The following is a 14582-nucleotide window of genomic DNA, read 5'->3' as shown; positions in this document are numbered from 1 at the left end:
TGGGCGTTTCTGAATCCAGTATTTTTAATTGCAACAATCTGTTCAAGCATCCAGAACAAGTACCTTGAGGTACTTGTACAGCAAATTTTCTTCTCTGCTACCGCTCCCACTGTTAAAGTGGCCATTGTTAAGAAGGTCAGCATTTAACAGAACTAAAGCTGAATAAATACATATTTTAAAGCTATCTTACTTGACTAACACTTGCACTGGGAACAGAAAACATTCCGTCAGTGTTCCAAAGTCCTGCAGACTGAGCTATCGCAACACAAGTAGTGATTACACAGTTGTTCAAAAATGTAGCACCCGTGTCTACCTTCATCCACTTAAATAGTTCTCTTAAGGCCAGAGGAGATACCAGACACCTAAACCAAACCATTAATCTTGGCAAAACTGGATTCAAAAACGTTGATCTTTTGAGGAACTTTGTTAATTTCCAGACTGAAAAGATTGCTTTACATACTATTTAAAATTACTTGCTTGTTAGAAAGACCTCTGAGTGTCTGAGTGTAGGCTTTTCCGTTTTCTGTCCCTGTTAGTCTGTTTCACTCTGACACCTAAATCTAAACTAATCCTCTTCATAAATTGAGTAAGGAGCTGAAACATCTGTAGAAATGATGTTACTCATGTATGTAATGCAGAATACAAAGAGATTACTTGGTGATACTGTGCCTGAGGAACCAGATCCCTAGCAGCCAGCTCTGCCTGCTGGGGGGAGCCACACACATCCACCAAGAAATGTGGTTCTGCCCTGCAATGCATCAGTAAAGCAAGGGGAGACTCAAACGAGGAGGATTCGTGAAACTGCTGGACAAACCAAACGGACAGGTGTTGTCATATCACCAAAGGATGCTGCAGAAATCACTGCATAATTCCTAACCATCACTGGGACTGGATAGCCCTGTTTTTTCTGTCATGTCCTCTGCTTTTCTCCGGTGTCTCTAAGTAGGCTGCAGTGGAATCACTCCCAATTTGTGCCAGTTTAAACAAACTATAGCTTTACAATTTGCAAAAGAAAGAGCCGATACAGCCTGCTTCCCAGCCCTCTGTACTTCCCTCTCCTCGGGACTGTTTACAGTTTTCCTTCAGTAGAGGACTTGCCCAATTCTCACTTGCTTGACACAGGCCAAGAATCTTCCTTGGAGTGTGCGAACCACCTATAACGGATAGTCCAAGTCCAAACACTTGCAATGTTTAAAACCTGCCCAAGGGTGCTGTGGGAGAACTGAATGCACACCTTAGTGCCAGCACTTCTTCCACAGGCATCTCTCTTCCAGACTCAGTCTCCACTGTGGCTCCTGAGCTGCAGCCGGGATTGTGACTGTGCCTGTGTTGGAGCCCCTCGTTTGGCAATGACAGGCTCCCGTAAATTGTTCATCGGGAAGTACAGCCCCGTGCTTGCCACTCTCGGAGCAGAGCTTGTCACACGACCGTTGCATGGAAGCCGTGTAGTTGCCACCTGTCAACTAAATGATCTGAACACACGTATGCAGAGACAGGAGAACTTTGAATGTAGTTCTCATTAGCAGAGTGTGCGGCGCGTTCTACTGCTAAGCAAACACACCTCCTTGCAGTCCAAGTTGTCTGGGCTGGGATTTCAGAAATGATCAAGTATTTCCGTTTTATTTCCTGCCCCTCCCTCAATCTCACTCCATGTGTCACTGCCTTCCCAGTAAAGGCTTCCCGCTGCTCTGCGAGGAGGAACTCTGCCAGCTCATCCGGCGGGATGTAAGCCCCCCCGCCTTGTCATTTTAGCTGTACGGGAATGATCTCTTGCTGCTGTCCTCTCTCCAGGTTTCTTTAGCTTATCAGCTATCTCCCTCCTCGCTCCACTCACCTTGCAAGGCTTTTCCATGACAGGTAAGGAAGGCTTAGGAAAGGAATCTGGTTTTATCCAAGCGTGTCCCAGCCAGACATTCCCCTTAATACACACAGGGTACCACACCTTCCCTTAGTCATGCAATAACTTGATTAGACTTGGCTGTCCTTGTTTGTATCACCTGATTTATACATAGGGTTACAGACCATAGGCTCAGTGGTCTATAGTAACAGAGTTATTAATTGCACAGTGCCAGATGTGTAAGATGTTTTACACAGAGAGTGAAAGCAGGACAAGGGCGTCTGCCCTGAAATTTCGCAATGCAGACAAAATCCTGGACAGGAATGTTGTTTAGATGAAAATAAAAACCTTTAGGAAACTAATACCTCATCTCAGCTGCAACGCTATTCTGTCCATCGTGTTTAATTAAACCAAAGTCAGGTCAGAGTAAAACACTACCTGTGTCAGATGGCTGCTGTCTGTTCTTACTCTTAACAAATTCCATAGGGAATTTCACCGCTCCTTCAGCATGTGTTACTGCAGCAGACAACACACCCACCTCAGTTTTCTGAAACCTCAGGCTAAATAATCCTGTTCTTACATCCTCACCCTGTTCTCTGTAGGTAAATGTCTTGCTTACGCTTGCTCTGTGGACTGACCTGAAAAATACTTTTCTTTTGTTGGCCTTAAAAGCCATTCTCCAGATTTTTTCAGCATAATTTCATTCTTAACCATCACTTGGATCACGGCCAGCGAGAAACATTCATCACTTAAACTTTACAGCCTCGGACCATCCTCGCCTTCTCCTGCTCTCCCCATGCCCTGCTTATCCTGGTGTCACTAAGGAATGTAGGGCTCATCCCCAGCATTCCTGCAGGCACAGCGGTTTTGTGCAGCATTGAATCAGCCACGGGGAGGGGGCATATGGTTCAGCTCTTTGTGCATCATCCATGCAAAAAGGCTGACAAAAATGCCTGCCTTTACTAAACATTCCCCCTCCCCCCCCCAGGTTGCCACTGAAACTCTTAGAAAATTAGAAAAAAGGAAAACAATAATCTGAAGAAACACAGGGATGTGAGAACAGGCCAAAGTGACTCACAAAGGGGAAATCTCTGCTTCCTGCTACCAAATGATTTCAAAGAAACTGGTGAGAGCGGGCTGCTGTCTGCCCAGGGAAACCTCCACCGATACCTGGGCAGCTGTTTGGGACACAGTACCATAGCGGTAATATTCCAGATGATTAGTTTGCAGCTAGGCAAGGAGCTAGGAAAATACAATGCCTCAAAAACGAGACATCCAAAAAGCAGAAACAAAGGCGGAAAATAAAAATAATAAAAGCTCATTTTCCAAGGGTGCTCTGCTTCTTGCAAGAAGCTCTCTGTAACACTCAAAAACCAAGCACCTCTGCGCAAAGACTCCACCTGGCTTCCATCTTCACTGAGATGAGTGGCCCGCTTGCTAGGCTGCTTTTCCAGGCTGCTTGTCTCAGTCTCCAAAATGAAGTCAGTAAGGTTGGACACATTAAAAGTAAGGCAGCGTTTGGCTCACCAGGTTTCATGGATTCGTTTTTAAAGAGATTAAAAACAATAAAATAACCAATGAAAATGGCCTGTCTGTAAATACTGAGCTAAAAGCAACAAACGCAACACGGGTACTTAATAGTCCAAGGCAAAGTGAGGGCACCTTCCTGCTTCCCGGCTTCCCAAAGAGAAGCTTTGCAGCCAGCAGCTCTGCAAAGCCAGAGGCAAGGCAGGGTTTCCACTGGCCTGGCAGAGACTGGACTTTTCTCCTATTATAGCAAATTCTTCAGATTTTTTTAACCTGCTTCCATTTGCCCTTTGAACCACAGATCTCTGAAGGTACCTGTTAGTGTGCACATGCCTGGCCTGCACGCTGCCCTAAACCCAGGCCTGCGAGCTGCTCCACCAGGGTTAATCTCTGGGATTAGCCCCTCATTTAGGAAACTATTTGTCTTGCCTTCGAGCCGTTCCACACGGGAACAAGGCGTACATCTCGCCCAGCCTCCAAGGGAACCGCAATGGCTCCAGAGAATCTTACTAAAAGACGGTATCTTGTTCTGTGGATGTTCTGGTGTTTTTCAAGGCTCTCTCCCCATGCAGATAATGAACGACATGGTCAACAGATAAGGCCTGTGTACATGCAGACTCAAGGTTTTTGGGAAAGCAAGACCTTTATCTGCACTTTGGCACCAAAGCATACAGGTCTGCGTTGCCTTCACGTCATGGATCTTTTTTGTTGTCCTGACAAATGAAAAGCACTGGCTACTGTTCTTCCTGGAAATTTTAATCATTAATTGTCTTATAATAGCAACTGAACAACTGCCCTTTTGCTTTTACTTTGTAACAATCTCTATTAATTCATCCCTTTCCAGTTCCTAGCTTTACTCTCAGCCCTTGACCAGCCTAACTATTATTTGAATGGTGGGAAATGCTGGGAAACACAACTCAGGGCAGGTCCCTTGGTAGGAGATGCTCTACATCCTCAGTTTTACTTATCCAGCAAAGGATGAGAGAAGGAGCAGTAAGGGAATTCTCCCAAGTCATGCGGTATGGCAGATGCAGAACAGAGAAAACAACCCACGCACAGAGGGACCAGGAGAAGCCTCCCAATTCTGTCACGCACAGCGTGAAACGCCACAGGCCCTCTCCATCGGCAGAGAGAATTCCTCTCTGCAGGAGCGCCAGGTGAGAGTTTTGCTTTTGACATTTCCCAAGGGCCTCCTTAGAAAAGTCATTTGTCCTGCATGAACATTTCCAGGACTTACTCCCAAGTGCAAGAGTCTTAGAGAGACATATAAACACTTGAAGCCTTTTATTGGCGCCTAGAGAGCGACCAAAGCCCGTGTCAGCAGACAAAGCCTTAGCTTTACATCATCCTGACCTGTCAGCAAAGAAACACAGTAATTCCTTTCCCTTCTCCCCCCCGCCCCCGTCAGTGGAAGACGTGAGAATTGGGACTAAAGACTCTGATCTTTTCCCTTTACCCCCCTCTGCTTAGACAAAGACAGACAGAGCAGCCCTGCCTGAGTGTTGGGAAATAAGAGCCCTCCCACCCACCTCCTGCTTAGGGCCAAGGGAGCGGGAAAGCTGCCTGGAGCCACCCCCTCTCCAGGCAGGGGAAAGCTGGATGCGGGGGAGCGAGCCTGGAACAAACCTCGCCTGCGCTTGTGGGCAGAGCCGCGAGCAGGGAAAGCTGGGAACAGAAAAGAGGCATTTCACGCTCTCGGCTGAGTCACCGAAGTGTATAAAATCAAGGCCAGGCAATCGGAGTCACGCAGAGCAGAGGCACGAGGCATCAGGACTTCTGGACAGGTACGTGCAAGCGGATGCGGTTTAGAGCCAGGGACTAAGATTAAATCTAAAATGGGGATCCAGCAGTTCCATTCCTCCCATCCTCTCCCTACCATGTGCTGGGAATCCAGCAGCTCCGGTGACCAGGAAGCCCTGAGGCTGCTCAGCTCTTGCCCAGTTCCAGATGACAAAAATGACACAGGCAACCAAATTATACTATTTTGCTAGTCCCTACTTTAAACCTGGGATGGCAGCAACAGATGACGGTCTGGGCAAGACCTGGCACCATTCATGGAACAGCAAATAGCTATTAAGGTTTGGAATAAGTCTGAGATATTTCATAGTACATGGGGATTCAGTCACCCGCCTACACTGCAATATATTTTTGGATGAGGAATGAACATTATGATGTGGTAGTACAAAAGACAGCTCAGTAAGAAAAGCACTAGTTTTGGGCTGTTGTTAATTCCCTCCTCTAACACAGATTACCTGCGCAACCTCGGACAAGTCATTTAGGACTCTCTTTCTTTTTTTTTTAAATGCCAAAGACAAAGCCGGAGTGGGACGAGAAGGGAGCACAGGGAGAACTATAACACCGAGTAACATGCTTTTTGGTATCAAGGCCTTTGGGGCCCTCATCCAGGGGCACAATCCCCGTTTCTGACCACTTTCACTGAAACATGGTTCAGAAGCTGCATTTTCAGCACATCCTTTCCCCAGGAGATGGAGCGGGTAGCCTGTCTGCGGCACCCACCAGCAGCAGGGCCCTAGCCCTGCCACCGCCTGGCGGACAGGCTCCAAGGCACTGCCAGTGGGTCAGGAGCAGAGGAGGAGGGCGAGTTTCAAAGTGCAGCTCTCCTGCAGCTTGTCCAGTATAGTACCAACTGGTATTTTTATACTGGAGTAGCACCGTCACTCCCTCATACCCCTCTACTGCACAGAGGCAGCCGAGCAGAGAGTCTGGGGAGCCCACCTACTATGCTGCTGCTGTTCTGGGTGCCAGACTGGTACCGAGGGTACCAGCGTGGGAACCAGACATCTGATACAACTTGCTTGCTCTTGGCATGAAAAACTGTAGGTATGCTTAGACTGAGATCGCATGATAGTTCTGTCCCCAAGGGTTCATGTTTACTTAGGCTTAATTACAGAAGAGACATTAATTATCACTTCCACTGTCTGGATGCAATAGGAAAGGACTTAACAAATGTTTCACTTTTAAATAGCTTGCAGCTGCCTGGAGAGATTTAATTTAGCTCTTAATGCTGATGTTTTGTTTTCCCCTCCTTGAAACAAAAATCGAACAGATCTTGCAAGTTCATTGCAAGGCACCTGGGAAAAGAATGTTTTCATCCTTGCTCATCCTCGCTCTGCTGGTGGGGAACACAGCGTCGGGCCCGGTAAGCAGAGCAGAGTCTGCAGCATCCAAGGATGTCACCACCTTTTTCCAGATGGCTCAGGAAGCCTCTTGGGAGAATGTTAATCTCACCAGCATGTCCTGTGAGGATAGGAAGAACAAGACCTGGATCACCCTGCAGCTGACCAACAGCAGCCTGACAGCTTTCCCCATCTGCCTTCCAGAGGCCCTGGAGACCTTGGATCTCAGCAACAACCTCTTAGAAGAGGTGAACGGCACAGACATAGCAAACCTCCCACAGCTGCGCAGCCTCTTGCTGAGGCAGAACCATCTCCAGGCAGTTAGATGGGGATCCGAAGCCCTCAGCAGTCTCATCTCCCTAGATTTAAGCTTTAATAAACTGTCATCTGTGCCACCATGCCACAGCTCCGCCCTGCCTAACTTGAGGTTTTTGTCCCTGGCTGGAAATCCACTGATTGAAATCCAGCCGCTGGCTTTTTCCTGTTACCCTCAGCTACAGTTCCTGAACCTTTCTGCAACACTGCTCGGACAGGATGACAGCAGAGGAATTAAGGAGTCTGCTTTTGCCATCAGTGCATCTCCCAGTGAGGCCACAAACAGGCTTGGAAACACCATCAACATGCTTGATCTGAGTGGGACCTTTCTTGAGAAAAGTAAGTTTATGAATTTCCCACTGCGAACATGGGGCTTGGTCAGGCTGGGGGGGAGCAGAAGCCTTGCTGGGACGATGGCTCCCATCCTGGCTGAGCCCGAGGTGGAGGGGGAACACCCCACACCGAAAGCTGCAAACAGCTGGTCCAAGCGTGCAAGGCTCTCTCCAGCCGTGATGCAACAGCTGGGGGGAAACCCGCTGCAGACCAGACTCACAAAGGAAGGGCAGAGAGCAGACACCATCAAACAGGACTGTTTGTCCCACTGTAGTCCCCCACCTCTGTCCTAATTCCAGTGTCAACCCCGAGATTAGCTCTGGGACACGTGGGAGGAAATTCATTTCTCTTTCCAGACACGTTGCTGAAAGCTTTCTCTGTCTATCGCCACAGTTACGCTCTGCTTTATACCACTGCAATGAAGTTGCACAGAGAGAGGCTTTTTGTGTCAACCACAACCAGCCAAATACTTCCGCACAGGGGAGACAATCCCTGCCCTGAGCAATTTACAGCATGATTTTCTTCTTTTGTCTGCCTCCCCTGCCAGCCTCAGTTTATAACTGAGGTGCTGGGACAGACAGATGTCAGATGCCTTGCCCAGCTGCTCTCAACCTGGGGCAGAGCCAGGACCTTAGGGACTCCTCAAACCAGAGGTTTCACCTCAACTCACATTTAACAGATGCACCACCAAATTTCCTCCCTGGATTTGCCTAATCCCTCTCGTGGTAGCAAGTTACACAATTCAGGCATGACATGGAAAGGTGCCTTTTTATAAGACCTGTTCTTTCGGATTCATGCCTCTCAGTTCTCTTTCCTGTGCTAGAAGTAAGTTACTTGCCTTTCTCACACCAGTTACGACTTTGTAGACCTCTCTAATCTCCCCCCACCCATCACTTCTCTGAGCAGAGAAATCCTTGTTCATTTAATCTCACTTAATAGGAAAGCTATACCATTATCTCTTATCAGCTTTATTGCCCTTCTATCTTCCCTTCTTTTCCTCTGCCCTATGACAGCATGAGCTGCAGGTAGTATTACAAAAATGTGATTGCCACAGGTGTTTATACACTGGTGTATTGATGTTTGTTCTATTCCTTTCCCAAAGAGAATAGCTGCAGAAGACCACAGAGATATTTTACAACTCTATGAATAAAAAACTTTTTTCTAGGCAGAAATCCCCAGGCATGTTCTATTTAGGCAACAGGTATAAATCTTTTTTCTGCTTCAGTTCAACCAGAGTGGACCAGAGACTTGACCAACCTCAGATCACTTCACCTGACAAAGATGTCACGATTAAGAAGTCTTGATACTGACTTCTTCAAGTCCATGCCTGGTCTCCGAGAGCTGAACTGTCAAGACTCCCGCTCACTGGGTTTCGTGAGGACAGAGATGTTTGACAGTGCTCCTCATCTGAGCCATCTCTCGTTTGAGAAGTGAGTTGTCTTCTTTTTTGTTCTTCCTCATGTAACGTTGCCTTTGCCTCACAGCACCATGGTGCCTGGGAGCCAATTTTTATGCAGAGTTTGCTTGTTACCAAATATTTAGGAAGGAGGTATGGGATTGCGTGCCATGGAGAAACACGCTGTCTCATACTCAGATATGCCATGTAAAGCCTGTGATGTAGACCTGATACAGAAAAAGAGATGATACAGCCCAAAGAGGTGGCATGAGACTCATAGCACAGTTAGTGGTTGCTTGAGATCGCATCCATCATGCTCCCATTAGATTAACATAGATCCACTGAAGCCCACTTGCGATACAGACCATGCTGCCAACAGCTACAATGGCAATGTCTCACCAGAGGAGAAGCGGGTTGCTGGAGATTCCTTGCTCTACAAAGGATGAATGCTGACAGTTTCCCAAAATCTGCAGTCAAAAATCCTGTCCCTCACACTTTTAGTGTGAGAGATTAATCTAGTTCCTAGCTCAGCATTAGTAAAAGCAATGGCTTAGTCCTTATTCCAGGGGTAACAGCTCAGTGTGATTTACTTGATGTGTCACACACCTGTTGAAATACTAAGGGAAACAAAAGTCTGAAAGTGATTTATCAGAATAAGAGGACGTAAACTGCACATAGAGCAGTCAGTATAAAGGAAAAGTGTTCTATAATATAGGCCCAGATTATAAGCATATCAGAAAACAAACACTAGAGCACTGGCTGTGCTCTAGGAACCAGTTTCAGGAAAATAAACCCATTCAAGCAAAAATCCCCCACCGAATTCCATTCCCCACTAGACTGCCACACTGAATTTACACAGCACTTTACAATACCTGCAGGAATACCAGTTCAAAGTGCTAAAAATCAGGACCCAAACAAAGGAGTAGCCGTTAAAGTCATAGAGAGCCGTTAAAGACAAAAGAGAGCATCATCTGAGCACTCAGACTGCAGGGAGGTCACATTATCACACTCTTTGTGCAGCTAGGACAGCTTAACAGTAAAGCCAAGCAAGGTCTTCCTGTATTAGTCATTTGACTTTAGTAGGTGAGAGTCTATATTATGAAAAAGGCAATTAACATGAAGAGGATGATTAGCATAGAGAAAGTCAAGCCATTACGAGCAGCCTGAGAAAGAAGCTAGAGAAATGGTATAGTATAAAAGTGTAGCTGAATGCACAACGGCAGAAAAGAGATGATCTTTCACAGAAACGCTACCTCCCTTCCCTTCCAGTTGCCATCTCTAAAGGTGTTATCCCCTTACAATGCTTTTGTTACGATTTAACACACAGCAGCTACACTGTGCAAATTAAGAGAGATGGGCAGGGATTAGCCTGGCCTTTAAAGTGCAGAATGGTGGTGTTGATAACTAGCTACTTCCAAGGGAACTGGGAACAGTGCTTTGTGTTTTATACAGCTCGGATACTAAGCACACTCCAGTCCTTGGAAGGTAGCTCAGCGCTTGCTAATTATTGCATTTGTCATCTTGTAGCTGTAACCTGAGTTCCTTTAATCCTTGGAATATCAATTCATCGGATAGCATCATCATCAACTTGTATGGAAATCCTCTGTTATGCGACTGCCAGCTCTCCTGGCTGCTCTCCAAGCCCAAGAAAGTTGTGCTGCAAAAGTAAGTGCGTTTGAGATAAACTAATGCTCTTCAGACATAACTTAAATGCGTAAGTCATTTGGCGACCAAACATTCACTACCATCTAAGTTATTCAAAGTCCTTGTGAGTTCTGCCCTTCCACAAGAGGTAGAAATGCAAAATAAAGTCCCCTGCAGGGACAAAGCATGGCTGAATTATACTTGAATGTGGACACATACACCTAGAACAGTATTAAGTGTTATTAGCTGTGGATTCTACTTTAAGATAAGAATAGCTTATTTCCTCTCTATTTCGGTTCATATTTCTCTATTAGCTGGAGATAAAAACAGGCTGCCTTGGTGGCCTTGATGGGCCAGCACTGGAGCAGGAACTGGAAGACTTTGCAAGAACTTTAGCAAGTTATTTCCTCCTTGCCTTTGCATTCCCAAAGCCTACATCAGCACAGGCGGTCAACAAAAGCCCTCGCAAATAGCACCATTTGTCACCTATTGTCTTCATGCTCTCCTACAGTTTAACAGACTAATTAAAATAGGCTGTAGTTAAAAGAAGTACTTTGCATATGTATGATCTCTCCTCCTTTTGAAAGGCCACCAAGAAGATTTGTCATCCGAAGAGAGCAGGGAAGCAGATTACAAAAAGTAGGTTGTTTCTCATCAGGATGGGTTTAGCAGTTGCATTCTTTACAAAAACATGCAACGTCTGAGTAAAGAACTCAAGCTTAGTCATTTAAAAGCACATCCTGTGTCAGCACAGCTCCAGCTGCCTAAACCAGCTGGCTTAAGGATCTTGGCGACCCTGCTACATCTCTCTGGATGTGTTCCCCTCTTAGTGTGGCATTAAAGTCTGACCCTTTACAACAAGTTGCCTTGAACCCTGACACTCATGCTAAGGTTCACAGTCCTTGCACCAAAGGATGCTTCCTCTCAGGCAAAAGATATTCCTGCACCTTACAAAAACAAAAAGGCAGTCAGCTAAATTCCCAGTGCTGTGGAAAACCATCTGTCAAGCACAGGACTATTGTTAAGACAATGTAGCTTTGGTCTGGGTTCCATGAAGGCTGTTTTTGGACAGCAGGTTGCCAATTCCAATCCAAGCAGCTTTAAAGGAACCTGTAATGATCTTCTGGATCTTCTTTGTTCTAACTTGTCCCTTCTGCAGGGCTTGGGAGACATTTTGCAACACATCCCAGGAAGATTGGGGCAGACCTTCAACATCTTTTTCGCTGCTAGAGCTCTATGATAAATGCCAGTCTGAGAGAAACATTACGCTGCCTGATTCAAAAACACCCTCTCCTGAACATGATGCTTTCAGCCAGACCAGTTACGATGCCACTACTGTACTAACAACAACAGCCTCTGCTCTGCTAACCAAAGACACTTATACCAGCTCCATCATTCAGAGGAATGTAATGAGCACGACGGGAGCCAACCCCACTGAGATGATGCTGACAAAGGCCAACAGCTCCTCCCACAAAGAGGACGCAGTTTCCGAATCCACCAGCAATTCCCCGTCCTTCAGGTCCATAACCACCTCCCCGGGTTTTCTGCAAGAGCTCTATAGTCAGTCCTCAGATTATGGCTCCACGAGTCAAATTGAAACAGATCAGCTAACGGGAGAGCTCAGAACAACCGATGCGACGTTTCCCCAGGAGGACCCATTGAACCAGTCCACTAGTCATTATTCTACTCAAGCAACAGGAAAGCCCACTGCCACTCACCATTATATCCACTCCTTGGCCACTCACGCTGGGGAAGGTACACCACAAACGAGCCTACCACAGCTGAACTCCACGAGGACCAATGCTCAGTCAGAGCCTGCATCCGCCAGACCACTGATACAATATGTAGATGACTACGATTATGATGAACAGTCAACGGAACCACCGGTGCAACTGGCATACACCACCTGTGACTACAACCCTTGCAGGCACCTTCAGAAGCCGTGCAGGGAACTGCAAAGTGCATCCCAATGTCTATGTCCTGGCACGTCACGGGAAGATGAAGTTCCAGATCCGCCAAGGCTCAGAGAGGTGTCTGAAGTTACAGACAGCTCTGCACAGATACGCTGGTGCGCCCCAAATTCAGTTGTTCACACCTATGAGCTGATGCTTCATGCCCAAGGCAATGAGGACAGACAGTTTGTCCTGGACAATATTTATTCCACAGCAAGGCAGTACACTCTGTATAATCTATCACCATACACCACTTACCACATTTGCGTGACTGCTTCGAACAAAGCAGGGTCAAGCCAGACAGCAAGACAGGGGATTCCAGGTAATTCGTGCACCAGATTTAAAACAAAGCCCAGCTACAAGTCTGTCTTTGCTGCTCTGTCTGCAGCAAGCGGACTCTTTCTCATTTCCACTATCATTTTATCTGTGTGCCTGTGTAAGGCATGTAAAAAGCCTCAGAGTGAGCAATATGGTACACACTTAGTCTCTTATAAGAACCCAGCATTTGATTATCCATTAAAACTACAAACCACTAATTAGGTCTAGGTGATTGTTCTACACATCCAAAACTCACTGTCTCTTATCACCTTGGTATGTTTTCATGAGACTCTCAAACTGTCCTTCAGCAAAACTATGAAACATCAGACTTCATAGCCCTTATGTTTCTAAGGGAGAGAAAAAACACACACAAAAAGAAAAACTAATAATGAAGGTAGTCAAATAGAAAAAAAGCCTTTGGACTCTTGTTCATGTGCTAAACAGCAGCAAACCTGGACACTAACCTTGAAAAGTTGTTTTTATAATCACCTACAAATACACTGGCATACATTTCACACAGCGAGAGGCTGCCTTGCCAGCTGCCTGCCTCCAGTATCTCTCACAGATACAGTCTGCTGAAAGCAGTGATCCAAGATGCATCTAGCTAAGCAAGATAGACTCTGCTTTTATTCACATAAGTGAAGCTGAGTTTTCAGTTTCTTCTAATGTCCATATAAAGGTATTATCCAAAAAGAAAGCATTACTGGAAGGTGTGAGAGAAAGGTCTCCATGGGCTCCGTGGCAAGGTGGTGTGCAGATCTAACTCCATTAAATAACTCCGGTCACTGCAACTGCCCGGCCCAACTTCAGTTCAGGAAAAAGAAACATGAAGATTAATTGTGAAAATGGACAGTGCAGGATCCTTAGGGCAGGGATAATTGTTTTGTTCTGACTTTGTGTGATGCTTTCCACAACTGAGGCTCCCGAGTGCTCCCACAATACCAATTTGCAGGCAGCGGGGAGTTTGCAGTACGGCAGTAACCCACAGAAGGGGAGAGCACGTTAGCATTTGCTTCACAATTGGGGTTAAGCACAGATGATTGCTCAGTCCCATCTACAGATTTAGCAGGCTGATTATTTACCTCATACAGAGGCAAAGAGCCAAGTAATGAAACGATCTAATGACTATGTTGCTGAGACTTGAAAAACTGAAATCCCATCTACTAGCAGCAGACAGTTATGCCGACATTTTTCAAATGTACTTTTGGGCGCTAATTTCTGCTACAAAAGTAGTAAGAGACACTGAGAGTCCCGGTTCTTCAGCAGCTTTTAGCTTGCCATTAAAATTCAGAGACGTTTGTGTAAGGGGAGGCATTCATCCCGATCAAATACCACCTATTCAGAGACCCACAGGTTTATGCGTTTCTGCTGCTGTATACTGCTGTGGCTGTATAGATACAATATGTAAAATCCTCCCAGATCTCAGAAAGTGAAAGGTGCTATACAGTGTAAAAGAGTCTCTCTTCTGTTCAATTTTTTTTAATACTTCCAATATTAATGGAAATAAAAGCTACAGAGTTGAGTTCTTGTTCTTTGCTAAATATCTAGATCTTTGTGTTGTCTTTACCATCTACAACATTTAGCCTGAGAAATTAACTCAAACATTTTGTTGTTTTGGAACAAACTTTCAGCATATAGTAAAGTAATGTTTTTATTATGGTAAATTTGTGTTATCTGATGTCATAAGAGCTTTCATTTTGTACGGGTACAAGGTGGCCCATGCTGTCCTCCCCTCTACTGGCTTGCAGTCCTTTCATGCAAGTTTGTCCTTTCCCCTACACCAGTGCTGGCAATGACACCATCAGTGGACACTGCAAATTCCTGCCATGCCTGTCTGGAGCTTGGCTGAGCCCCATGACTCAAAACTCACAATAGAGGAGAACTCCAAATGAAAAAGCTGGGATGGCATCATCTTTCACTTTGAAAATCTCTTTCACATTCTGGTAGTTCAGACCGTTCTTTGTTTGGACTTAGCTTCTCATATTTATTTCCAGCCTGTTTTTTTCCTGCATTTTCTGGAAGGTGTAGTGAACAGGCGCAGATGATAATTTTAATTTCATCTGAAGTGAGCAGGAACCTTCAATCTTTGACTCATGTTATTCCAAAGTGGGGCAGAGATCATA

The 14582-nt window shown here is 45.8% G+C and overlaps 1 protein-coding gene across 1 annotated transcript; it reads left to right on the top strand.

The window, feature by feature from the left end:
• Positions 1-4768: 4768 nt before the first annotated feature.
• Positions 4769-14123, top strand: LRRN4 (leucine rich repeat neuronal 4). The gene is made up of 5 exons (XM_054196614.1): positions 4769-5148; positions 6432-7155; positions 8375-8579; positions 10073-10210; positions 11349-14123. Exons 2-5 carry the CDS (start codon positions 6468-6470, stop codon positions 12679-12681), a joined length of 2364 nt encoding a protein of 787 aa, XP_054052589.1. The 5' UTR covers positions 4769-5148; positions 6432-6467; the 3' UTR covers positions 12682-14123.
• Positions 14124-14582: the final 459 nt, after the last annotated feature.

The sequence above is a fragment of the Rissa tridactyla genome, chromosome 3, assembly GCF_028500815.1.
Source record: "Rissa tridactyla isolate bRisTri1 chromosome 3, bRisTri1.patW.cur.20221130, whole genome shotgun sequence".
Taxonomy (NCBI): Eukaryota; Metazoa; Chordata; class Aves; order Charadriiformes; family Laridae; genus Rissa; species Rissa tridactyla.
This window is presented reverse-complemented; position numbering and strand designations above follow the sequence as displayed.